At 48.2% G+C, this 24,066-nt stretch overlaps 4 protein-coding genes and 1 pseudogene across 5 annotated transcripts; 3 read left to right on the forward strand and 2 right to left on the reverse strand.

Moving 5' to 3' along the window:
* The first annotated feature begins 255 nt into the window (after window positions 1–255).
* LOC112875916 (ethylene-responsive transcription factor ERF014-like) lies at window positions 256–1,457 on the forward strand. Its single transcript, XM_025939924.1, has one exon. It carries the CDS (start codon window positions 572–574, stop codon window positions 1,283–1,285), a length of 714 nt encoding a protein of 237 aa, XP_025795709.1. The 5' UTR covers window positions 256–571; the 3' UTR covers window positions 1,286–1,457.
* A 1,291-nt stretch (window positions 1,458–2,748) lies between these two features.
* LOC112875915 (vacuolar protein sorting-associated protein 9A-like) lies at window positions 2,749–8,898 on the reverse strand. 2 transcript variants are annotated; one of them, XM_025939921.1, is made up of 5 exons: window positions 8,594–8,898; window positions 7,295–7,442; window positions 5,656–5,826; window positions 5,112–5,291; window positions 2,749–4,018 (listed from the first exon to the last, which is right to left on the reverse strand). In XM_025939921.1, exons 1-5 carry the CDS (start codon window positions 8,704–8,706, stop codon window positions 3,176–3,178), a joined length of 1,455 nt encoding a protein of 484 aa, XP_025795706.1. In that variant the 5' UTR covers window positions 8,707–8,898; the 3' UTR covers window positions 2,749–3,175. The 2 variants fall into 2 exon arrangements, with proteins under 2 accessions (XP_025795706.1, XP_025795708.1); XM_025939923.1 differs by lacking the exon at window positions 8,594–8,898 and having other exon boundaries at window positions 7,300–7,419.
* Window positions 8,899–11,021: 2,123 nt separating this feature from the next.
* LOC112876765 lies at window positions 11,022–13,682 on the forward strand (annotated as a pseudogene).
* A 2,594-nt stretch (window positions 13,683–16,276) lies between these two features.
* Window positions 16,277–18,339, reverse strand: LOC112875511. Its single transcript, XM_025939387.1, has 2 exons — window positions 17,421–18,339; window positions 16,277–17,277 (listed from the first exon to the last, which is right to left on the reverse strand). Exons 1-2 carry the CDS (start codon window positions 18,030–18,032, stop codon window positions 17,191–17,193), a joined length of 699 nt encoding a protein of 232 aa, XP_025795172.1. The 5' UTR covers window positions 18,033–18,339; the 3' UTR covers window positions 16,277–17,190.
* Window positions 18,340–19,706: 1,367 nt separating this feature from the next.
* LOC112877400 (eukaryotic translation initiation factor NCBP) lies at window positions 19,707–23,223 on the forward strand. Its single transcript, XM_025941697.1, has 6 exons — window positions 19,707–19,993; window positions 20,191–20,283; window positions 20,369–20,473; window positions 20,571–20,648; window positions 22,673–22,792; window positions 22,874–23,223. The coding sequence occupies exons 1-6, from the start codon at window positions 19,829–19,831 to the stop codon at window positions 23,003–23,005; spliced, it is 693 nt and encodes a 230-aa protein (XP_025797482.1). The 5' UTR covers window positions 19,707–19,828; the 3' UTR covers window positions 23,006–23,223.
* The last annotated feature ends 843 nt before the right edge of the window (window positions 23,224–24,066 follow it).

The following is a 24,066-nucleotide window of genomic DNA, read 5'->3' on the forward strand; positions in this document are numbered from 1 at the left end:
ACTTTGATATATCAGTGACATCTTCTAAATTATTTGGAAGTGTCTAACAAGATTGAGAATATCAAAAACTTGCAAGTTACAATATTTCATAAACATATCAAAGTAGGGAGTTCTCCCATTATAATGAAGATCAGTGTTCAGAATTATCCTTCAATGATTTTTTTTAATTTCTGAAATATGATGTTTTTCACAACACATACCGTGTTATAGCACGAACTCAACCACGAAGCTGGAACCACAGATTTGTCCCAGCTTGTATGTGAACGATCAACAAGACTAGAAAAGTTGAGCATCCAAGAAGTACATATACTTTGTTAAAGGAAGGTGAAGAGTGGTGGCATGACACCTCAGCATGCGCGTCTTCCAAATCTCGCTAGCGCCAACCCTTTCTCCACTGCTAATAGCTGGTCACCCCCTTGCTTGCGCCTGCGCGTGTACACAGCCCAGCGCTTGCCCTTTCCCACTCGAGCTCGACGACACTATAAATACCAGCCCACTTGCTCACGCATCACCTCCCCCTCCCGGTCGAAGGCACGCGCAGACGAAGATCTAGGCGCCGCGGCGAACAGTGATGGTGAAGAACACAAGCAATGGCGTCGCCACCGCTACCGCGTTCTCGGACGACAAGGCCAGGCCGGAGAGCGGCGTAGGCGGCAAGTCGGCGGCGAGGCCGTACAAGGGGGTGCGGATGCGGAGCTGGGGGTCGTGGGTGTCGGAGATCAGGGCGCCCAACCAGAAGCGCCGGATCTGGCTCGGCTCCTACGCCACGCCCGAGGCAGCCGCGCGCGCCTACGACGCAGCGCTGCTCTGCCTCAAGGGCTCCGGCGCCGTCCTCAACTTCCCCGCCGCCTCGTCGCCGTCGTCGTCCTCCTCCCCGCACCACGTCGATACCCGCCACTCAGACCCGGCGTCGTCGTCGGGCGCCATGTCACCGAGGTCCATCCAACGCGCGGCGGCCGCGGCCGCCGCCGCATTCGACGCGGGCCTCGGCGCCAGCGTCGAAGACAGGTGCTCTTCCAGCGCCGGCGCGACCACAACGACGTCTGCCTCTCTGTCAGTGTCAACGCTGTGCAGCGCCGATCACGTCCAGGAGCACGCTACCTCGTCGTCCGCCGCGGCCAGCACCGGCTCGCCGGCCGAGGGGGACGAGCTGTGGACGGACCTGGACGCCTTCGCCTCGCCCAAGTTCATGGATCTGATGGCCTCCGGCGCCGCGCCGTTCTCGTCGACGTGGGAGGATCCCGAGGACGACGGCGAGGTGATGAGGCTGTGGAGCTTCTGCTAAAGCCTATAGGGAGGATCAAGCCCTGTTCAGCGATGTGCATGATACATTGCTCCACATTTTTTCGTCTCCCTGTCAGCATTGCAAGCTAGGTGCATGCATGCCTAGCGTCTACCAAAGATTCTTTCGTTTTTTTATAAGATCAAAAAGATAAATTATTTTTTTGTTCTGAACAGTAAATGTGTGGATTGTTGAGCGAGCGAGAGCATTGGATACTTGCTAGATTTGCCTCCATTTTTGTTAAATTATAGGCTTGGCGATTACTTAATGTAATCGGAAAGTGCTCGGAAGGACACGCTTTGTGTGATTGTGTCTCCTGGCTGGGGAGGCTTCGTGTCTAAGCAGTTTGCAGTTGCACGCTAGCTGTGCTGTACAACAGCTGATCTATCATAGTTTTTGGTGTTGTAAAGGTGAATTCACACCGATGCTTTCGATCTAGCTCGAATCTAGCGCTCCCGTCGCTTTCGCTTCCTCTTTCACATTTAGGTTAAGTGCGTTGCGGTTAATGACACCCGATCTGTTCACTCGATGTCGTCTAATCTGACTTAAACGGGTCTATTCATCGGCAAAACTTCAGCCACAAGTCACACGTACACATTTGCTTACCACATGATATCGTCAAATAATAAAACTCTAGCTGCTGCAACCTGGGACGGGGGCTCAACCCCGGCCGGCAACCTCCGATCCGGTGACGACGCAGGACCAACCGGCCAAAGAAATGACAACATGGTACTGCTTCATAGCTATAGCAGCTGCCTAGCTAGCACATTCCATGTTACTATGAGATAATCTAGTGTATTTGCCGTGACCAATAAATTGTTGAGCAAGTCCTTGTTTAGGATAAACAAACATCGGATCGTTCATGTCGGCAAGTGTTCAAACAAACTAGGAGACACGCGCGTCCGTTCTGGAGCTCTTGAATCGAATGGTGATTGAATTGACTACGCAGCAATTGGGGGGCTACAGGCAGAAGTGCGCATGTTCTGCACAGCTCAACAGAGGAGGAAGAGTATTGTTAATATGTTGTTTGCGGCACTAACCTTTCGTAGATCTCGAGTTCTCGATTCTTCTCCCGGTAGATCCCCCATGATTGAGCCGACGAAATTGATCCATCGGAATCTACTTGACGGGTGGTAGTAGTTCGGTGTAATCATCAATCAGCCTCATAAAGTTAGAAGACACTCGGAACACTGCTATTAAAATTTGTAGAACCGAAACAGACACCAACTAGCAAGATAGTTACCTCATTCCGTGCATTGTGATACACTCGATACACGCGGTGTCTAGTGGTCAGTGAAGTGTCGTGCTGATGCAGCATTGGGTTCGTGGCAGTCCAACCATCGAAATAGACGTCCTGTACCTGAATCAAACAGCACGCAGTTATTTGTTTCATTGAGAAGATGGCAACAATTTTCTCCCAGAGGAAGCTCAGCCCTAGCTGATACAACTGCAGTGGATGCGGGATCAAGAAGCACGGGCAGATGCCTCCATGGCCCCATAAGCTCATGGAATTTTCATACTGTTTCCTCTGAATATAAATTTTGGCATGAACTAGCTTGACTTAAGAAATTCTAGTTACAAAAGTATTAGTTTTAAGGGAAAGAAAAGGAAGGTGTGTTCACCAAAAACAAAACTTACAACAGAGCCAAGAACTACAATGCAATGAACAAGCATTTGGATCTAAGAACAGCTTCGGCAGAATGGATTAATCTCCCACAATGCGGAATATCTGCATTCAAGCTTCCAGCATGCACATTTGTGGCTCCAAGAGTTGCTGCATACCCGCTCAGGGGAAACATGTACTCTGTTTCCTGGTCATTATCTCGGGGTATTCAAACTTCAGAGTACTTCCCCCTTGTATCCCCAATTCAGCTGGGCTTTCGACCAAACAGGTCATGCATTCTCAGGATGATGCAATGCTTCATCCTTTGTTACCTTTGGATCATCACTGGAGCCAACAGCGGTTTTCTGGGTCATTTGTTCATATGCTTCTGTATGATAGTTTTCACTTGCAACATCATCAGAAGTTTTGCTAACTCCTTCACTGTTATCATTGTTATTTACCACACTACTCACATTCTCAGGCTCCTCAGATGCTACAAGATCAGATGACGTTTGAGCGGTCTGAGCAAGAGTAGTTTCAGGGCTGACACCCATACCTTGTGCAAGTGCTACGTACCTAACTACTAGTTGCTTGTAAGAATTCAAGAGGCTTTCAACATCAGCAATGGTCAGGTCACCAGCACGGGCAAATAGGTACGGGTACTCCTGGAACTTTTTGTTCAAGTCATCATCATTGAGGAGTTCAGTAGCTCCTTTCTTCTCTAAATCAGAAACAGATTGCACCCGTTCAACTGGTTTACCACCCACACTCACATCATTGTCCCTTCTCATGTCCTGTCCTGAGCCTTGGATGGGGTCTTTCAAGGATAAGCTAACATCAGAACTCCTATTAGCTTTAAGATTTTGTGATCTCCGCTCTTGGACATCAGGATTGGCTTGATTATCCCGATTTTCCAAGTCAGCTGATAATCCCAACAGGCGCTCCCTTGCCCAATCCATCTTCCTTTGGAAATCTAGCTCATTCATAGACAGTGATTCCCCATCAATGTTCCATATGAAAGACTCAGCAGACAGTATGTTTGTAAAAAAGTATTGAGCCTCTGACACCAATCGTGTTTGCCGTCTATATCTCTGTATGTATAACAGATTTGAGTGCAGCTGTGGAGGATTAGCCTGCACAAAGAACAATACGTGCTTAGTTATTATAACAATCCTGGGTGTGAAATAAATTGCATAAAATGGTATACAGAAAAAAAATTGAAACCTGGTACCTAACATTATAGTCCAGATAAGGAATCAAAATTATTAGAGCTAGACTCAATGCCATATTTGACAATTACTATTTTAAGATAACCAAGTAATTCGCTAATGCTGAGTGAGACTTTTGCAGAAGGACACAGATGTAACAAACTACTGAAGGTCACCAGTTTGCTAAGCGTGCATATTATAGGTTGAAAAGGGGAAGGAGGGCTACACTAACCTAGGAGGAATTAGGCAGCTTCATATTAAGAAGAAGCATGCACCCAAATTCACCTCAATAAAGACTCAAACTTAGGTGGCCTGGGCGTGGATCCACACCCTCCACCGACTTAGGCTCAGTCCAGATCAACTGAAAACTATACTGGCACCTACGCAAGATATCCAACCCAAAGTCTCTATTGAACATTTTGGCATGAAATTTTCATTATTATGTAGCTCAAGTGTTACTCCAGAGGCTCCTTTCTTGAAGGTAGATATTTTCTAGATCTTTATAAATATATAGTAGGTTTGTTATTGAAAGTATGATCATCATCCTTCAAAGCAAAGCTCGAGCAGATTCTAACTAGAAGTTTCTGTGGTCAAACAATTGCATCATAAGTTCATAGGTATGCCAAGTTCATAACACTAGCTACAGCTGTACAGCCTGAAGGGAAAAGCACTGAGGAGCAAAGCAAGGATGCACAGTACACCAACAGTTGGACGCACTAAGGGATACTCATGTGAGACAAGTCCGACAGATCAGACACAGTATGACCAACATCAAAACTGTGTTGATACTTTTCCAACATATACTAAAGTCAAGCTAAATTCTACTAAACTGTCAAATTGGCATGTCAAAACTTTGTTCGTGCATGCAAAAGGCAAGAGGGGCAAATTTTATTCATCCAACACCGCGCCGCAAATAAAAATAATACTGCTGACAATGTATACTTCTTCTGTGAAGACAGCCATCCTAACAAAATATCACCAATCATGATTCCACATATGCAAAGGCTATTAACCATACCTTAATGGTAACATAGATGAGGACTGGAAGGAATTCATCGGCTCCTGGGGGGTTATCATTGGATACAATAGAAGCATTTAGCAGTAAGTTATTGATGACTTTACAGCAGTTTAGGATGCAAGAAAGCTTATCCCTTGGAGCCTTATACATATTTATCTTCTGCAGTTCCTTCTGCGCGAGCTGTACCAAAAGAAAACAAGGAAAGAAAATAAACAAAAAAACAAAGAAAGGAGTATAAGTGAATTACACCAACATGAAGAATGAATAGCAGCCATAAGGTCTATCTAAACAAATGGCTTAGCCAGTAGGTAGCAGTATACATTTGTTAGCTCTAATTTGAATATTGGTAGATCTGCTGACAATGGATCACACAAGTTCATATTTGTTTCAAAAATAAAAGGGTCTTCAACTAATCCTTGACAAGATGGCTGGTAGCAACAGGGAATTGAATGGCAGAAATGTGCAATAGCAGTATAACATAAGTGCTGCAAGAGAACCAACGATATTACAAAATCCCAATAGCGAGGCAACTTATGTTTCATACCAGCCAAGATGTTTCATTCTGATACTCTGGTTTTATATCCAAATTTTCAGGCCTTATAAACTGTTGTAGCAAAGACATTTTCTCAAAAAGCTCTTCATCACTCTTCACATCTTCTGGGACCGAAGCAAATACCCGATTGAACAGCTTTGTCATAACATATTTCTCAAGTCCCTAAAAGCACAGAGCAAACAATATTATATGCTACAAAGAGCAAAGATTCCAGCACATACAACTGCACAAGAAAAATAAGTATACAGCAGAATATTAGTCGGTGAATTTTAGCATGATGAATTAAAACAATTCAAGTGTAATATGCATGAAACTAGGATAGAATGTCATTTGTTTGTATGAATATTGTACAACAGCATGATACTAGAGTATATGCGTATTAGTACTTGGCAATAGCATGTTGCCATATACCACTGCTAGTCTTAATCGAATTATAATAGAGCAGCATGGCTACTGTAACCTTTATGGCTGAAGTAAAGTTTAGTAATGGCCTTTCAGAGTAATCAGATCAAGATATCATGATCTAAGCAGAGAAACTATAGCATTCATATACCTTGAGTACAGAAATTAGTTGAGATAATTAACACAAGAACACACAGTGCAACCAACTCCAGTGTCAACTGTTTGGTCCTGGGGTTAATTGGGAACAAAAGTCAAGTTCTTGTACCCAATCAATAAACAATGTGTGAGTTCAGCACAGTACTATCTGGCGAAAAGGATGGTTAAGTCCCAAGAGGATTCAGGAATCTAACAGACAATTCCCAGGGAAGTCTGTTTATAAATATTCCAACAGATCCTTGTATGGGACTAGCAACACGATTTCATGGAAAACAATATGTCCCAAGAAATTCAAAATGTATCTCTGGCCGAATAGTATTTAGTGACAGTTCTGTTTCAAGTAAGGATACATTACTCATAAGAAAATTTTAGTATACTTCTATGTGGCATGTGCTATTCTGTACTGAACCTGAAACTACTTTGTACTCTTTTTCTACCAAAGTTGAGTTGCTGTCGCAGATTGGAACATGATAGCAGAATTTAAATGCTTCTTGCAATGAACTTTCTTTACAACAGCAATGTCTGGGATTCTGGGTAACCCAATATTTACCAAGATGTACATGTCTCTACTCCTATGACATGAAGGAAGACATTTTATTTTGAACTGGAGATGGAGGATATCAGCACTGGTGTGGAAAAGAGCCAAAGCAGCGACTCCTCAATGTCATCCTAAAAACCTATGCAAGACACAACCGAAGAAATCAAGCAAGGTAGCCTGCCTGAAGTCGGCTGGTTACAGATGTAGACAACCAATGAACACTGAAGATTGATGTGCTCCAAAAGGGTGAGGTAATGACACTATATTTTTTAAAAAACATGTTTGGTTCTTGCACTGTTGAGTGAGTGCTATTCTGCTTGGTAAAATGCTATCCCTTTAGCTGGGTGCTTTTGCCAGGTTTCTAGTGCATATGTGAGTCTCATTCTGCTTGCTGTGGTATATGAGTGCTGAAGATTGGTTAGCTCATATTTTCATCGTTATTTCTGAGTCAGGTGTCTGTAAGAACAGATATACAGAACCCTGTCTCTGTACGCATACAAATGCAGTAGTAGCACTGCAGAATAAGGAAATTACCTCACCAGCACTCTCTAGTTCTTCATCTGAACTGCCAGCCCAAGGAGTGTGTGCTCTGAAAGCACCTTCCATGTTTTCCAGGAACTCTTGAACAGATGCACTATCTTTTTCTGGATCAGGAGCTCTGTTCGAGAAAGTCAATATAAAGCTGTAGACATGAAACGTAACTAAGTTAGAGCCAAACATTTAAAAAAAATATCTACATGAATGTCAAGTATTAATTGCTACAAAGTCTAGAAACCACGGTATCTCCACTGCATACAGTAGAATAATCAAGTACGCCCAATAGTTCGGGTAGCATTTATTCACAACTCTGGGCTTCTAGCATATGTTCAATTAGTAATATATACTTCGTCCAATCACAAAATGAGTCCATCTAGGTTTGTCCTAAGTCAAATCTTTTCAATTTTGCCTAGCAAAATCTATTAAAAAATATTATCTTAAATGGTAATAATTGCATGCTATGGAAGTGTTTTTCATAGTGAAGCGTCATCAATCTATATAAAATTTTTGTATTGATGGTCCAAGTAAAAAAAGTTTGACTTCGGACAAACATAGATGGGCTTATATTTAAGATCGGAGGAAATCTCGAACATGATGACTATGGCACAGCTCGAGTCAAGTTCAATTTTGTAGCTGTAGCAGGCACTATGGATAAATCGAGGACATACCCTGAGCCTACATGGGCAACAAGGATTTATCCTGAAAAGAATCACCAATGAAACAAGCACATTAAACTCCATATGTGAGTTCAATGTAGATACTCCGGTATATTCTACTCAAATCTAGCGGTAGTCTACCTTAGCTGAAGCATACAAAAAATAAAGCAAGTTTCCTCTACATATGATACACCTCAATGCATAACTATTTCACATTGACGAACATCTCGGTACAATATTGAAGGGCGTGCGTCCATCCAAGTACAGTAGGCCTGACCCCCAGAGATGGCACGGAGAGGAATGCCATGAAGATTCAGCTCGAACCTACACAAATGAAGGTTGCAGCCTAAATAGCAAACCTAGGTTGCCATGCCCAAACCCCTACAAGCTCGCTAACACCATGGGCTGACATTCCGAAGGGCACAGCAACGAAATCCCCTACGATGCTGCTCAAGGAGCCCCGAATTTCCACTACGCTTGATCAATCTCCCACCCCGCACTACTTAGTCCCATTCGCGCCGCAAGAGCTCAGACCGCAGAAATATGCTTCGCCTCGGATCTCACCATTGCGAACCCACATGAACCCAATTTCACCCGGGGGAATGATGGGGGGCGGGGGCGAGAGGGGGCTAGAGCTGACCTCTTGATGGACCTGACGAACTCGGCGGCGGAGGGCTGGCGCATGCGCTCGAGGAAGTCGTGCCAGGCCAGCGGCGCCGTCGAGGACCCGAAGGCGTCGCCGCCGCCCTCCATCGTCGCCGGATCGGGGGTGCCCAGGAACAGGCAGTTGAGATCAGCGGATTGCTGGGTTCTGTGGAGGGAGGAAGTCAAAGGGTCGCCGCAGATGGACCGGCGCCGCGGCGATTTTCTGAACTGTCGGAGTCGGAATCGCCGAGGGTGTGGGGGCACGCCGCGTCCGGCCGAGCAAAGATGGGGGCGAGGGCCTTGAGCGCTTGACAGTTGGACTGGCCGATGGACGCCACGTTTATCCCTTTTTATTTCAACGTAAAGTTCTAGAGCTGTCAATCGAAAAAATGTTCAAAACATTATGGTCTCAAAAAAGTTCAAATTATTAGTCCCACGGATCTAAATATAGTATTTAAAACTGGGATACAAGTTTCCTTTCTATGATTTTGTTTTTAACAAACGACGCACGACGTGTGTGTTTCTATCAATATAGTAGAAAAAAATACAAGAAGGTTATGTCCCTGAAAGGCCATAATTTTCTAGGAATGCAACATTAGGATTTATTAGGAGATCACCTATCACCCAAACACGCTTACTACTCTCACTGAAACACGCTTAATTTAGAACTTCTGATGAGATTCGGTGTTTTAATGCTGATATGATCGCTTTTGGATCAACTAAAACTCAGTTTTAAAAGAGCTTATCTGGATTTCAAAGCAAACGGATTGGGGATAGAACTAAACAACTCACCCGTCTATTTCTGTCAGCATTTGCATCGCTGATCTGAAGGGGGGAAATAATTTGGTTTGCATTAGGTACGGTGTGCATCGTAACTACCTGTAATAGCTCTCTTTTGGCTCCAACTTCACCGACTTGTATTGCTACCTTGGCAAAATCATCCACACGCCCGCACTTTTTAGCTGTAATGTTTTGATTTGTCATATTTCCCTAGTACTACTATTACTTTGCAATGTGCTGTATTGTAATTGTTCTTTTCTTCACCCTTGCTATCTCTATCATCATTGTTGTATGTGCACCTACGAAACTAGCACCCCACCTAAAATGGGACTATGGCGAATTCTCTTCATAAACGGACCTAAACTTTGGTGCAGGCAGCTATTTTGAACTAACACATACGTCAAATAAAAGTCATCGGTAGCATATGACCCTTTTTGTTGCTTGCTCGGCCTCGAAGTTTGAGATTGGAAATGTCTTCGGAATAATTGGCAACTGGTTGCTGATGCAGGAGATTATCACCATTTTCTTACCACGGGAGAAGACAGACAAAGCGGCACACCCCAGCTGAAGTCACGAATTCTTGGCTGGGCATGCCAGACCATTCTAAATTTCATAGCTTGCCGTCTTTCGACGACACGAATTAAGCAAGCAGGTCTCGGGGGTGTCCAGATACGTACAAGTAGGGCTGCAATGAATACACTGCAGGCCTTTCCTTTCAAAAAAACACTAGAACATTTAATGCTGGGTTTGACAGTTATTGAGAAGGTATAATTTTTGAATCATCTGCTAATGTTTGATTTCTCAAGGCTCCTAAAAACCTTAGCCATATGCACTTGTTCCTCTGGCACCTAACAAATTTTGGCACTGAGCAAATCTGTTCGCTCAAGGAATTATATAAGGATGTTGGGCAGCCACCTCGTTCTTCCAGGTCGGCGCCACGACCCACGAGCAGGCCACTCATCTCGTCCCGTTGTTGGATGTCTGCGACTGGGTGGGTGGAGTAGGAGTGGTCGCCACTCGGCAACGGCTTCTCTGCGGCCGGGCTGCGGGTTAGGCGACGGCCGAGCAGCATTGCGCCTCTGTGTTCTCCTAGAAACAGGTCAGGAGCTCCCTGACCTGCGACCACCACCTCGTTCCAGGCCGGCGGGCAGACGGAGCAGCCTCACCCCTCTTGGAGCCCGTGAGCGTGAGCGTATCCATTTGCGCAGCCTCTCGTAGCAGCAGCGTGCCGCCGCCCAAAGGAGAAGGTTAGAACGGGGACGCGTGACGGGCAAGAGGAGAAGAGTGGTAGGGGAGAATTCGAATGAGGCACGCTAGCGGCGGCACCGGAGCGACAGCAGACGACAGACATAGGGGCTTGAAGACACTTCGCAAGAATCGGTTCCAACCGCCAGATCAAATCGCACGGTTGAGAAATATGGGCGACGTGGCCGAGCGAGCATCCACATTTTGGCCCAAATCCAGGGTCTGGTTTCGTCTTTTAAGAGATTGCAGGCCCGTGCGCGCGCCACGACGAGCCTTTCGGAGTTTCGGTGATCTGGTCATCCCCAGCGTGCGCTCCAGACTCCAGTGGCCATGCCCTGCCAATCTCCGACCGTCTGCCAGGTATAACGAAACCAACAAGGACAGCGCCGATTACTTGACCGTGCCCGTGCGCCGCGTTCGGAGTTCCCCAGCAAACCTGACCCGTGCGCCTCGCATAAATGGCGCAAAGCTCAGGGTAAACATCGCCAGCAGGCAGAGCAACGGTTGGTCGACTCCTGCCTCGTGGGCATATGTGTTCGTGGCGTCACCTCGCGCTGCTCTTCCTCTTGCTCTCGTGCCTGTCCCGGTGGCCGCGCACATCTGCCGCGGCGAGCGACACGCTCTCCACGGGAGAGTCTCTCGCCGGGAACCGGACGCTGGTCTCGGCGGGAGGCAAGTTCGAGCTGGGCTTCTTCTCCCCGGCCGGCGGGGGCTCCGACTACTACGTCGGCGTATGGTACAAGCGAATCCCGGGGCGAACCGTCATCTGGGTGCTGAACAGGGACTCCCCGGTCGCCGACCCGGCGTCCGCGGAGCTAACCGTGGCCCGGGACGGCAACCTGCTCCTCCTCCTAACGGGAAACGGGCCCCAGAGAGCAATCTGGTCGTCCAATTCGACGGGTTCGCGCGACGGCGACGACGGCGACGCGGCCGTGGCGGTGCTCCTTGACACGGGGAACCTGGTCCTGCGTGGCCGGCGCGGCGGCAACTCGTCGGCGGTCGTCTGGCAGAGCTTCGACCACCCGACCGACACGCTTGTGCCGGGCGGCTGGGTGGGGCTGAACAAGCGCACCGGCGCGTGCCAGGCGCTCCGGTCGTGGCGGAGCGCCGCCGACCCGTCGACGGGGCTGTACACGGACCGGGTCGACCCGCACGGGTCGGGCCAGTACGCGTTCCTGTGGAACGGCACGGCCGTCTACCACTACGTCGGCGCCTGGAACGGGCGGTACTTCGCCCCCATCCCGGAGATGGGCATGTCGGCCAAGTACACGTTCGTCTTCGTCAACAGAAGCGAGGAGGTGAGCTACTCGTTCCGGGTCAACGACCCGTCGACCGTCTCGAGGCTGGTGATGAGCCCTCACGGCCAGCTCACCATGTTCGACTGGTCCGACGAGTCCGGGCAGTGGCTGCTGCACTGGGCGACCCCGACGTCGCTGTGCGACGTGTACTCCGCCTGCGGGCCGTTCGGCCTCTGCGACGTGGCCAGCTCGGAGTACTGCCGGTGCCTGCCGGGGTTCGAGCCCGCGTCGCCGGGGGACTGGGCCGCCCAGCTCTGGAGCGCCGGCTGCGCGAGGAGGACGACCTTGCAGTGCAGCGGCAACGCGTCATCGACCGATGGGTTCATCCCGGTGCAAAACGTCCAGCTGCCGAGCGGCTATTCGCCGGTGGCTGACGCCGCCGGCAGCTCCGGCGACTGCGCATCGGCGTGCTTGCGCAATTGCTCTTGCACAGCTTACGCTTACAGAGACGGCTGCCTCGTGTGGGACGGTGATCTTCGGAACGCCCAACAGCTCGCCGACGGCGACGCCGGGGCTTCTACTCTGTTCCTCAGAGTCGCCGCCGCCGACCTCGCCACGGCAAGCCATGGCGTGGCAACAAATGGTCGCGTTGGCGTTGCCATCCTGGGCGCGTCCTGTGTCATTGCTCTCGCGATACTCTGCCTGCTCTTCGTCCTCGCCTGGGTTCGACGCCGTGAGGAAACCGTGCACCGCGACGGCTCCCTCCTCGTGTTCAGCCACGGTACCTCGCACGGTGCACCAAGAACTACTCCCATAAGCTGGGGTCGGGCAGCTTCGGCTCCGTGTACAAGGGGTCGCTCCCCGACCACACCGCCATAGCCGTGAAGCGGCTGGAGGGGTCCGCGCAGGGGGAGAAGCAGTTCCGTGCCGAGTTCCGGACGCTGGGCACGATCCAGCACGTCAACCTCGTCCGCCTCCGCGGGTTCTGCGCCACGGGCCACGAGCGGCTCCTGGTCTATGACTACATGCCCAACGGCTCCCTGGCCTCCGTGCTGTCGGAGTCGGGCCACAGCTCCCGGCCGCTGGACTGGCGCGCCAGGTTCGGGATCATGGCCGGCGTCGCGCGGGGGCTGGCCTACCTCCACGAGCGGTGCCAGGAGCGGATCGTGCACTGCGACGTGAAGCCGGAGAACATCCTCCTGGACGCCGGGCTCCGCCCCAAGGTGGCGGACTTCGGCATGGCCAAGCTCATCGCGCGCGACAACAGCCGGGCGCTGACGACCGCGCGCGGCACGGTGGGGTACCTGGCGCCGGAGTGGATCCTGGGCCTGCCCATCACGGCCAAGGCCGACGTGTACAGCATGGGATGGTGCTCCTGGAGCTCGTCTCCGGGCGGAGGAACCGGGACGCCGCGGAGGCCGGGCGGCGCGGCGGTGGCGGCTGCTACTTCCCGCTCTGGGCGGCGACCAAGGTCCGGGAGGGGCAGGTCCTGGTGCTGCTGGACGAGCGGCTGACGGGGGACGCGGACGTGGAGGAGCACGGCCGGGCGTGCAACGTCGCGTGCTGGTGCATCCAGCAGGACGAGGCGCTGAGGCCGACCATGGGCCAGGTGGTGCAGGTCCTCGAGGGCTCGCTCCGCCCGGGCACCGCGCCCGTGCCGAGGTACCTGGAGCAGCTGTGTCGTGCACGTTCTGAACGGATCCTTGTTGAGCTCGCTATTTTCACTTCTTGTCGACCGGTGATCGAGTCGTGGAAGAAGATGCAGTGCTGTAAACTTGATGATTACGATTGATGTCCTTGTTGTTGTTGTTGTTGTCAGTGAACCCCTTTTGCGAACTTTGTTGATGGTTCAGCTTGCGCTAGCCAACAAGGCAACGGCGTCGTGCCGAGATCTCTGAAAATCCACACCTATATGTCCTACACGGCTACACCTACAATACTCCATGTCGCCAGTTTTGAATATATCCTTTTAAAACGAATAATACTATATGTCCAAAAGGTAATAATATAAGGGAGCCGGCATGGCCAGAGGAGCGACATTACTACTTCATTAAACCGAGACCACAATGGGACCATCTTTAGGCCATACACTGCTTTTGCTTTGCAAATAGTAGAAAAAATAGCGTTCATGCAGAGAGGAGGAAAGAGAGAAGAAATGGGCGGACAGCGCCCACCGCGGATTTGCCTATTGCCTATTTGCCTGCACAGCAGCAAGAAGAAACACCGGAAAAAGAATGCTTGCTTTCTTAAAGTTAGCTTTCATGAGCTGTACATGACTAGCCTTTTTATTGCAAACAGTGCATTTGATCAGCGATACATAGTCTCCTAACGACTAATGCAATCTGTGAGCTTCAGCTCTTTCGAAAGGCCATTGAGAGTCTATGGCAACTTCATCGAATCTCTTTGAATTACTGTAATCTCTTTGAATTACATTTACAGGAATAAGGATGGCAATGGTTTGGTTTTGGGTCGAATATCTGCGGGTCGGATCTAGCGGGTTTAGGTTCGGGGATGATTTCTCACCCACGGTTTTGGGGTTCGGGGCCCCAAAACCTACGGGTTCGATTTCGGGTTTGGTTTTTCACCCGTGTATACCCAATGGATATCTATTTGAAATAAAAACTCATGTTTTATACTATACTAATAATAACTTTATTTACTTAGACTATTAAATTTATGCAAGTTGACTCAAGAAATTATTTACTATTTATTGCCTCTTGTTTATAACATTGTCACATGTTATATATATCATGTATATATTTATAGAAAGTACTTATTGCTCTTACTATGTTGCCATACAAAGCGAATTTCGGGTATCCAATCGGATTTTAGGTATCCACGGATTTCGATTTTGAGGATGGATTTTCACCTGAATCGGTGTTCAGAGATGGTTTAGGTTTTAAGTTTGGGTTTTAATTTTGGGTACCAGACACTCCACCGATCCAAACCCGCCCCGTTGTCATCCTTACACGGGAAGGAGATATGGGAAGATACTAGAAAAGACACAAAACGCACTGTAGGCATAAAAGTTTCACGAAACCTTCTTGTAATTATTTTAGCAAAATCCCACAAAAAAAATTGCCCGGTTTCTTTTTCTTTTTCCCTAGCTCGGCTTCGCCCAAATTCCTGACGGATTTTGCCTGGTTCCGCTAAAAGATTTGTGGCCTTGTCCTTGTGGGGATCAAACCGGCAGGGACTTTAGCGTGTTTCCTTTGCTCAATCCAGTACTCTTGCACTCTCCACTCTCCTCCTGATCCCCTCGTCTCATATGCAGAGGGAGAGGGTGGCAGGAAACATTGGATTCTCTGCGCGCAACAGATAGCAATGAAATCCTGCGCACTACCAAAGGGCCAAGAGTGTTCATCGGAAGTGCCGATCCAATTTCCAGCTCTTGCACGGCTGCACCAGTCGGTTCCCCAGAAATGTCTCTGCGTGTGGCTGTCTGTGTGTGTCTCGTCCTCTGTACCGACTGCGCCACGTGATTCTCCAGTCTCCACAGTTGTTCTTGTTCGCACTCCCAACTTCTAAGTGCGAAACGGACAGGGTGCAGTGAGCCACTGAACTGAGCCGGAAAATCCACGAGGCCAAGGCAACGATTGCGGGCGGCGGTAGCATGTCCAGGTCCAGCGACGTGGGAAACGGCGAGGTTTACGGTAGCCGTTCGTTAGTCCTTGTTAGGTCAAGAACGATGGTCGCTATACACCAAAATAAAAGCCACAAACGTCAAAGCAAGCAAACAAAGCTGGTCCGCGGATACATTCACGATCACGATGGGCCGCCGCATTTGCTCAAGCGCAAGGGTGCGTTCGTTTGGCATTAGACCCCTCTAAAATCTTTAGATTGCTCCTCCCCTCTAAAATCTTTAGAGGAATCGCAGTCTTATTAGAGGCTGAATTAGAGGGCTGTTCGGTGCCGGACCTCTAAAGTTTAGATGTTTCGGGTTTTAGAGGGGTGAAACGAACGCACCCTAAGACCCCGTAACATTTGGCCGGAATCAACGGATTAGAAAGTGCAGCGACCTGAGTTGGTTTAGTCAAGCAGTGTGAGTTTCAATCTAAAGTCTAAACGGGTGAGAAGTCCACAGCAACGAGCAAGTTGCGAAAAGGAAAGAAGAAAAAAGAAGTGCTCGTAGAGCAGCGACTGATCATCCGAGTAAGAAGTGACGATATTTCCTCCTAAGATAGGGAAGACTCTACCTATGAGAACAAGTGACAACCTATGAAAAAAAAAGGAATTCATAACTGTTTAAGCAAACGGCTGCAATGACAAGGAAGAAAAAAGAAATGCTAGTAGATCTATCCGAATCAGAACAAGTGACTTGATTTCCTCCTATAAGATAGGGGGAGATATGAGACCATCTATGGGAAAAAGAGAATTCATAACCGTTTCAGCAAACGCTTCTATCCGTATTTAGATTCCAAAAATTAACATGCTTGGGTAAACGAATTTGAGCCCAGAATAAATTTTGTACAACCACGCAGCATAACGTGGGAATCATTAAACCAAGACACTGGTGACAGCAAATCTCTTGTAAATTCACCAGGAAAAAAAAGAACACACCATGCCATGTGCGAACTGAGATTTGAAGTCAGTAGCTAACATTTTATACACCAAGTACCCGACCTGCCTCGGGGATGAGTAGACGACACAAGTCAGGCCACACCCTACACCCGAAGATCCAAAGGTTCTTCCACGCTCTGGAGACTTGGGGAGTCCACATTTACAAAGCCTAATTCCACCACCCACGTTCCCGTTCCGTTTCGCTCCACCATGCAATGATGCTAGTGGTAACTTCCAGTAAACCTTTGACGGTTTGACCCCACCACCACCACCATGAAAGTGAGAAACCAACCACCCACGCAGGTGCCTCCGGCCAAACTCCTCCCATGCCCGGCTCCACTACGGGCTGAAGTGAGCCAGAATGCCAGGTTAACCAGACGAGGCCATGGCAGACAGCGCAGACCCACCAACCCCGAAAACGAAACAATCACACACGCGAGGCGGAAGGATGAGGGAGGAGAGCAGCAAAAGCGACGGGATTCTGCTCGCTTCCTCGCACCTTTCCGCACCCACTTCCCTTAGCTCCTAAGCAATTTGCTCATGGCGATCGATGAATGTATAACACTACTAATTGCAACCAGTGGTAACTCACAGAATCAGCGGGCCTCCTAGGTAAGAGCTCAAAATTTACCCCCACGCACAGGAAGGAAATCAAAACCCAAAGATTAGGGAGATTAGAATCGACGCACAGATCCATCCAATTTTTCTATCTCCATTGGATTACAGCTTCTGCTTCTGCTGCTCCGGCGACGTCGACGGCGGCGGCGGACTACACGCTTAGCCCGTCCACGCCGCACTGCTTGTATTTCAGCGACTGGCTCCTCGGACTGATGGCGATCACGCAATCCACCGACACCTGCAGGTAGAGGTCGGTTCACACATCACGTCAGCTCCGCCGCTTAGAGAGGCTCGAAACTCACGCATCAAACGCTTGCAGCGAAAGCGAACGAAGTTGATTTCGGGTGCGGCGGGTGTGGGTGGAGTGTCGATTCCTCCTACCTGGACCTTCGGGGAGGAGAAGCCGAGCACGAGGATCTTGGCGCCGACGTCGCCGGTGATGCGGAGCTCGACGCTGTCCCGGATCGCGGCGTCGCGGACGAGATCCTGGGCGTCGGCCTGGAGCACGTTGAAGCGGTCGACGATGACGCGGGTCTGGAGCAGGCGCGTGCTGTGCGCGGGCTGCTCGAACCCGGGCACCGCCGCCACCCCGAGCGGCACCCCGTGGTACATGACGTCGAAGGCCGTGGCGCCGTACCGGATGCCCACCTTGTTGGGGTTCACGGCGGTGAAGAGCAGCGTGATGTTGAGGGAGAGGTAGGCGGCGCCGGGCACGCCGGCCGGGGCCGCCGCGGGGGACGTCGGCGGGGCCACGAGGAGGTACTGCACGGACACCTGGTTGAGGTCGAACTGCGGCTTGCGGGGCTTCACCACGAGCACGACGACGAGCGCGACCGCGAGGGCGAGAAGCGCCAGGAAGGTGAGCAGCAGGAAGAGGCAGCAGCAGCAGCCGCGGAAGGAGGCGGACCCGCCGCCGTACCCGTAGTGCGGGCGGCGCTGCGGGTACCAGGACGCCGCGTTGCCGTGGTGGTCGCCGTTGGATCGGGTCGTCATGGAGCCGGGCGCCGCCCCGGGGGTGGATGGGAGCGTGGGGGAGGGGTGGTTTTGGATTTTTGGAGCCTACTGGGGCATCTGCGAGGAGCGGCGGTGGAAGTGGAAGTGCGGGCGGAGGAAGAGGGGAAAGTTTGGCAAGGTGAATGCGGGGTTTGGGGCCAGAGCTTTGCCAGAAGCAGGGGGGAAACGGAAAAGGTTGGGGTGGTGGGCGTAACGGGCGTACGTGTGCTCTGGTCTTCCATGTTCCCTCGAACGTCGTATTATTCGGCTTGGGAACTGTCAAATGGGGCTTGCAGGAACCGAGATTAGGGATGGAAATAGAGAAGAAATCTGTGTTGAATGTCGATGTGATGTACGGCAAATCCCAAATTACGGTGGTCCGTTTGGAATTTTAGAATTGAATTCCATTCTAATAATCATAATTTAGATATTAATTTATTAAACTAATATAATTTATGTCCTACTCTTTTCATCCTACGAAGAATGCAATCTTGCGTTTGAAAAAAATGTCATAAAAAATACAATCCTAGAAATTGGATCTCAACTAAATACGGTCATATTTAATCTGCATGCCAAAACTAACTGCATATGGCCAACAAATGAGGGTATGAGAGTCTTTTTCACGCCACCGCTAATCGGTCAAAAAAGATAAAGATTAGAATTGCACTCTTCGTGAAACGGAGCTTCATGGGATGGAGGGAGTATATTTCTACTCTACAGGAGTGAACCAAAGAGCGTGCTATAAGTTACGGAATAGAAACATAGCTTGATGGTAAATAGAATCAATTTCTATCTCCCGTCCTATGAATTTAGGATAGGCTTATATCTAAACTTTGAAAATTGAAAAGTGGTGGGATGTCATATTCTAAGCCAAATAACCATAGATTTCAATTCCCTCAAAATAAGAGGATCCAAACATGATCTAAGGAAAAACTAAATCTAATGTGATACATCCAAATTTCTCCAAAATATTTAACAAAACATCCACTAATATGGACATGTCTGATTATCTTCTGCAGACATGAATATATACTATCACAAATATGGAATTGGACATGGTAATATCATATCCTAATATACAGCTGTAGATTACTAGACGACAATTTAACCACTAACACACTTAAAGCGGCAGCCTTTTTCTTGCAAAAATAGATTTCCATTGGCTTATTGTAGACTTTACCTAGAGAAGGGATAAGCGATGAGTTGCAACACGTCATTCGAAGCTTCAAGTTTAAACACAAATACATATACGCGAGTCCATTCTAGAAGTCAACCATATTTGAATTTTGACTCTTTGATAATGACAACGATTTGAGATTTGCGAGTAGGGTATTTTCCAGAAATAACTTGATTTACACCTTGATGTTTGACAACAGTTCGAGGAGTGCCGCATAAAATGAGTTTCCTTTTCATCAGAAAATTTATTGAAGATCATGCTACGGAGGGAGTATTTAGGAATAGACGCCCCCGTATTTTCCTTCCGATTATTTAGGGAGTATTTTACTTCCGATTACCAATTTTCGTTTAGAACGTTGTCTTTCTTCACGACATACTATGCCCGGTCCACCAAGAAAGGCCTTTAAGACAACCGGGATTCTCACCCACACGGCTCATCCCGAAGGCCCAAAGGCCAAAATTAAAAGGGCCGAAAACCTACACATTTCTGGTGCTGCCACCTTCCTTCCCCGTTTCGCCCTTCCGCGTTCCTTTCTCCTTCTCGACCCTTCCTGCTGGTGAGAGAGTTCTGACCAACACCACTACACCCAGCCGACCAAATCGCCGGAGAAGGGCGCGCCATGGAGCCGGCGGTAGAGAAGAAGGAGGCCGAGCAGGAGGAGCAGCAGCTACCGCAAGCGCGCAAGGAAGACGCGCCCGCCGCCGCCGCCGAAGAGGACGAGGCAGATTCGGAGGAGACCGAGCGCCGCAACCGCGACCTCAAGGCCGGCCTCCACCCCCTCAGGGTATGACCCGCCGCCGCTAGATCTGTCGCACGTCTCAGCCAGACCATCCCTTTTGTCTCTCATCCCCAGCTTTCTGTTCCGAAAGGGGGCGGGGGGGGGGGGGGGGGGGGGAGATTTCAGTGCGGGCTAGATTGCTATGTGAGATTGTAGAATTGGTCAGTGGACGTGACCTGTGATTTTCGGCTCTGTGTCTGCAGCGCAAGCTCGTTCTCTGGTACACGCGCCGGACGCCTGGGGCGAGGTCGCAGTCGTACGAGGACAACATCAAGAAGATCATCGATTTCAGCACGGTATGACTCTCGGATGGTTCTAGTTGTTGTATGTTATTCCTTATTCCACTGCAGCTGATTGCTGTTTCCTTTTGAATGCTTGCAGGTCGAATCGTTCTGGGTTTGCTACTGTCATCTCGCGCGCCCGTCTTCTCTGCCGAGCCCCACTGATCTTCATCTCTTCAAGGATGGCATCCGGCCCCTTTGGGAGGTATTACTCAGAACTTGGTGTTGTTCGTCGTACTTGTGTCTGTGCGCTGTATGTCTGTCCATGCTGTTAGTGTTTAATGGTTTTTTTTATTGGCTAGGACCCTGCAAATCAGAATGGTGGCAAGTGGATAATTAGGTTCAAGAAGGCTGTTTCAGGTCGTTTTTGGGAGGATTTGGTAAGTGGACCTGTACATGTCTATGTATGTTTTCAGGAGATTGTTTGATGCCAGATTGCCAGGGTTGATCATATTTTGGTTAAACTCCGATATTGAGCATCCATTACATGAACTCCTCATCAAGGACTATACGTAGTCAAATACGCTTGTTTGATACTATATGCAGAATGATGTCTTCTTATTATGAGTTTGTCCATCGTGGCACCGTCCATTGTCCTTTGTGTCATGATGCTTTGGTTGGCATTGTGGCCGTATGGAATGTCATTGTGATATATTTTTGTCATGTAAGCTACTCAAGAACATATGGTTCCAATCCTCCTCTTTGGTTTACATAATGGAATGTGTTAGTAGCTGTTCCTCATGACCACAATGCATATAGGAAATGAGGGGCAGGGCCATGCCACTAATATAGTGGGATGGCCAGTTGAACCCACGATGGGCGTCCTGAAACCAAACAAGCCTGATGGTAGCATTTGTCTTATGCAAAGAAGCAATTGTTTTAGTGTTGAACGACTTGAAACTAATCCATAAATGTGTCGGCTACAAGTGAAATGCGCAGCTGTCGGTTGCTTGTTTCCCTACATTTTATTATAGTCGAGCTTTCTTACAAGCTATATTTACATGGTTGTACCGAGCCACTTTTCTTTATTATGCTTGTTGTTTTAAACTCATTTGATTGATATACATGTCTATTTTGCCTGAATTTCCTTACTCTGAACTTTGATTTGGACTATACGTGTGATTTGACAACGGAATTGTGCATTTGTGATTGCGATTTCATTTTCTTACCTGCAACCATTTGTGAAATGAATGTCAAATGTTGTGTTCATGCTTCCGAGGAGCGAAAAAACTGGCAATGATGTTCCTAGTTGTTCCTCTAATGAAATTGCTAGCACGAAATTAATGCGAGGTGCTGAAAACATGTAGTAGATTGATAGCCATGATGTATGTTCCTGGTTGTTCACTTGTTTGGCATGATGTATGTTTCCCAATCACTATTATGTAGATGTTTCCTTTGTTTCTGCTTTGCTAACTTTATTGATTTTTTTAAAAGAATAACATGTGGATAGTATCCAGAGGGTTGTTGCTTGAACTGGCAATTGAACACTGTCAACAGATTACTTAATTTTGCCCACTACGTTTTTGCTTCAATGGTTGATTCTGACATTAATATTTGTTTTTTTCCCAATGTGCATCTTTTTCTGAGGTTTTGACCACTGATTATACAGTTACAAGATGGAGCATTCTTGCCCATTAGCCAAGAACCAAGAACACTAACATAGAACAATCTATTGGCCATTTTGGTTATATTTCTTCTTGTTCTTAGAAATATCTGGTTGCTTCTAGATTTTGGTGTGATCTATTGAGTGCCCTTTTTTTTGTACATTTGTGTTCATTAGATTGATATTTGACGGGATTGAGAGGGGCTAGATGTGAAATCCAGCTAGGGTACCCAGCTTATGCAGCACTCTTGTGCCTTGTTTTGCACTCATATTGAAGAGAGTAAAGACTAAAGACATTGGTGGCTTCTATTTGCTGCATATCCACACTCGAATGTAAACACGCAATTTGTGTGTGGCATCAAATATACTTATCTTATTCCTTAATCCTTAGTGTTATCTTGACTGCTAGACTTGTAGACATTGCATGATGCCATGTTTTTGAAGAGTATAGGAAATGACTTATTTTACCCATGAAAAATATGGGTGCTACTATCTATACTAGAGGTTGGATTAAATGAAATAACATAGCAGGCTTTCTTTTTGTGTTGTTCCCAGCCTGATGATCCATTCATATAACTTTAGTTCCGTGTAGGCTTATAATGATACTGTTGTTTCATGTCATGGCTGCTAAGCATCAAATCCGCATTCTCACAATCATTCATTCATAATTTACTGTAGAGTTTTCCCAATGCCTCAAGCTTGATGCATGACTCTGTAAAAAAAGTGTTTTATGGGGTAAACTAATTTAGGCTGTATGATGGTTCAAATAATTCTGTTTTCCGATGTATTTATAATCTCCAGGTGCTGGTGCTAGTAGGCGACCAACTTGAATATAGTGATGATGTTTGTGGTGTTGTGCTCAGTGTTCGTTTTAATGAAGACATTTTAAGTGTTTGGAATCGGAACGCATCTGACCACCAGGTTTGTAACTGCATTTGTTGCTCCATAGTCCATAGATATGATGTTAAGACTGTTACTCACTCGTGTTCTTGTGTTGTGCAGGCTGTGATGACATTAAGGGATTCAATCAAGAGACACCTTAAGCTGCCACACAGCTATTTGATGGAGTACAAACCACATGATGCTTCACGGCGTGACAACTCATCCTACAGGAACACATGGCTGAGAGGATAATCTCCATGATTCTCGCCTGCTTCGGAACTATTTCACTGTGATCTCCGGTGCTTGACAACATCAGTTCTGAAGAAAGTAGACTCTGTACCAAGCATGCCGACTTTATGCAATGTACTAGTCAAACGCAATACACTATAATGCTCAACCATCCTTTATTTACCAAGCATGCAATCTAATGTTTTTTCAAGTCGTTGAAGCGAATATTTAAGGTTCGCATCTGAGGTTCTGTCGGTAATTGTCACAGGAATGCTATTAGCCATGATGTTAAGCTGGATTTATTTTGAAAACCGAGCCCCCCCCCCCCCCCCACTAAAAGCAAAAGTTAGATGCATGGGTTGTGGGGATAATTCGTACCTGTTGCTGCCGCTTAGCATCGCGTTGAGTAGCAATATAGCATTTTAGTCACATGGGACGTTACGTCGGCCTTATGTTAGCTTAGCATGGGGGTTGGAAAAATGGATTTGCTGAACATTAGCTGTCTATCTTTCTTATTAGATTTAACCCAGTTTTAGTGATCTAGGATCTGTGCTGTGTTCCATTTTTGTTGCCTGTTTGCCAGTTCCATTCTTGTGCTCGTGTTTTTGTTTGGATAAACCTTTTGTGCTGAGTTCGTGTTCTGTTTGTCGTTTCGGCTCATGCTGGAATCGATGCCGTGTTGCCGTAGCTGGTAGATCCGCGGTTGCCTGTGTAGAATAAGACCGCCTTGTTCATGATGGCCGGCCACCGGCTCTGGCTTGCCCGCTGGCTTGGTCCGCGCGACCGCGCCGGTGCCATCACAGCACCCCGTGTCGGCAGCCTCCTTTTGCAGTGTTGCCACCGGCTGCGCTTATACATGGCAGTGGTGCCGCCGGTGAGGCGAGCGCGACGGCTGCACCGAGCTTGGCGAGGACGCCGAGGAGTCCAGCGGCACCTAGGCCAGGTCAGAGGTCAGCTCAACCGTCGGACCCGGAAGGAACTGTCGCGATTTAGAGGTGGTTGGTTCCCCGGCGTTTATTTTAAATCCCATCACATCGGATATTTGATGCTAATTAGAAGTATTAAATATAAACTAATAATAAAAT

This window comes from Panicum hallii, chromosome 9 (genome assembly GCF_002211085.1).
Source record: "Panicum hallii strain FIL2 chromosome 9, PHallii_v3.1, whole genome shotgun sequence".
Classification (NCBI taxonomy): Eukaryota; Viridiplantae; Streptophyta; class Magnoliopsida; order Poales; family Poaceae; genus Panicum; species Panicum hallii.

What these genes read in the sequence shown, in the direction of transcription:
- LOC112875916 (XM_025939924.1), top strand. Translation starts at nt 572, where the DNA reads ATGGTGAAGAACACAAGCAATGGCGTCGCCACCGCTACCGCGTTCTCG.
- LOC112875511 (XM_025939387.1), bottom strand. Translation starts at nt 18,032, where the DNA reads ATGACGACCCGATCCAACGGCGACCACCACGGCAACGCGGCGTCCTGG. An exon ending in TCTCCTCCCCGAAGGTCCAG is followed by an intron (nt 17,278 to 17,420) that starts GTAGGAGGAATC and finishes CTCTACCTGCAG; the next exon opens with GTGTCGGTGGATTGCGTGAT.
- LOC112877400 (XM_025941697.1), top strand. Translation starts at nt 19,829, where the DNA reads ATGGAGCCGGCGGTAGAGAAGAAGGAGGCCGAGCAGGAGGAGCAGCAG. An exon ending in CCGGCCTCCACCCCCTCAGG is followed by an intron (nt 19,994 to 20,190) that starts GTATGACCCGCC and finishes CTGTGTCTGCAG; the next exon opens with CGCAAGCTCGTTCTCTGGTA. An exon ending in AGATCATCGATTTCAGCACG is followed by an intron (nt 20,284 to 20,368) that starts GTATGACTCTCG and finishes GAATGCTTGCAG; the next exon opens with GTCGAATCGTTCTGGGTTTG.
- LOC112875915 (XM_025939921.1), bottom strand. Translation starts at nt 8,706, where the DNA reads ATGGAGGGCGGCGGCGACGCCTTCGGGTCCTCGACGGCGCCGCTGGCC. An exon ending in AGAATGAAACATCTTGGCTG is followed by an intron (nt 5,292 to 5,655) that starts GTATGAAACATA and finishes CTTTTGGTACAG; the next exon opens with CTCGCGCAGAAGGAACTGCA. An exon ending in TCATCTATGTTACCATTAAG is followed by an intron (nt 4,019 to 5,111) that starts GTATGGTTAATA and finishes TTCTTTGTGCAG; the next exon opens with GCTAATCCTCCACAGCTGCA.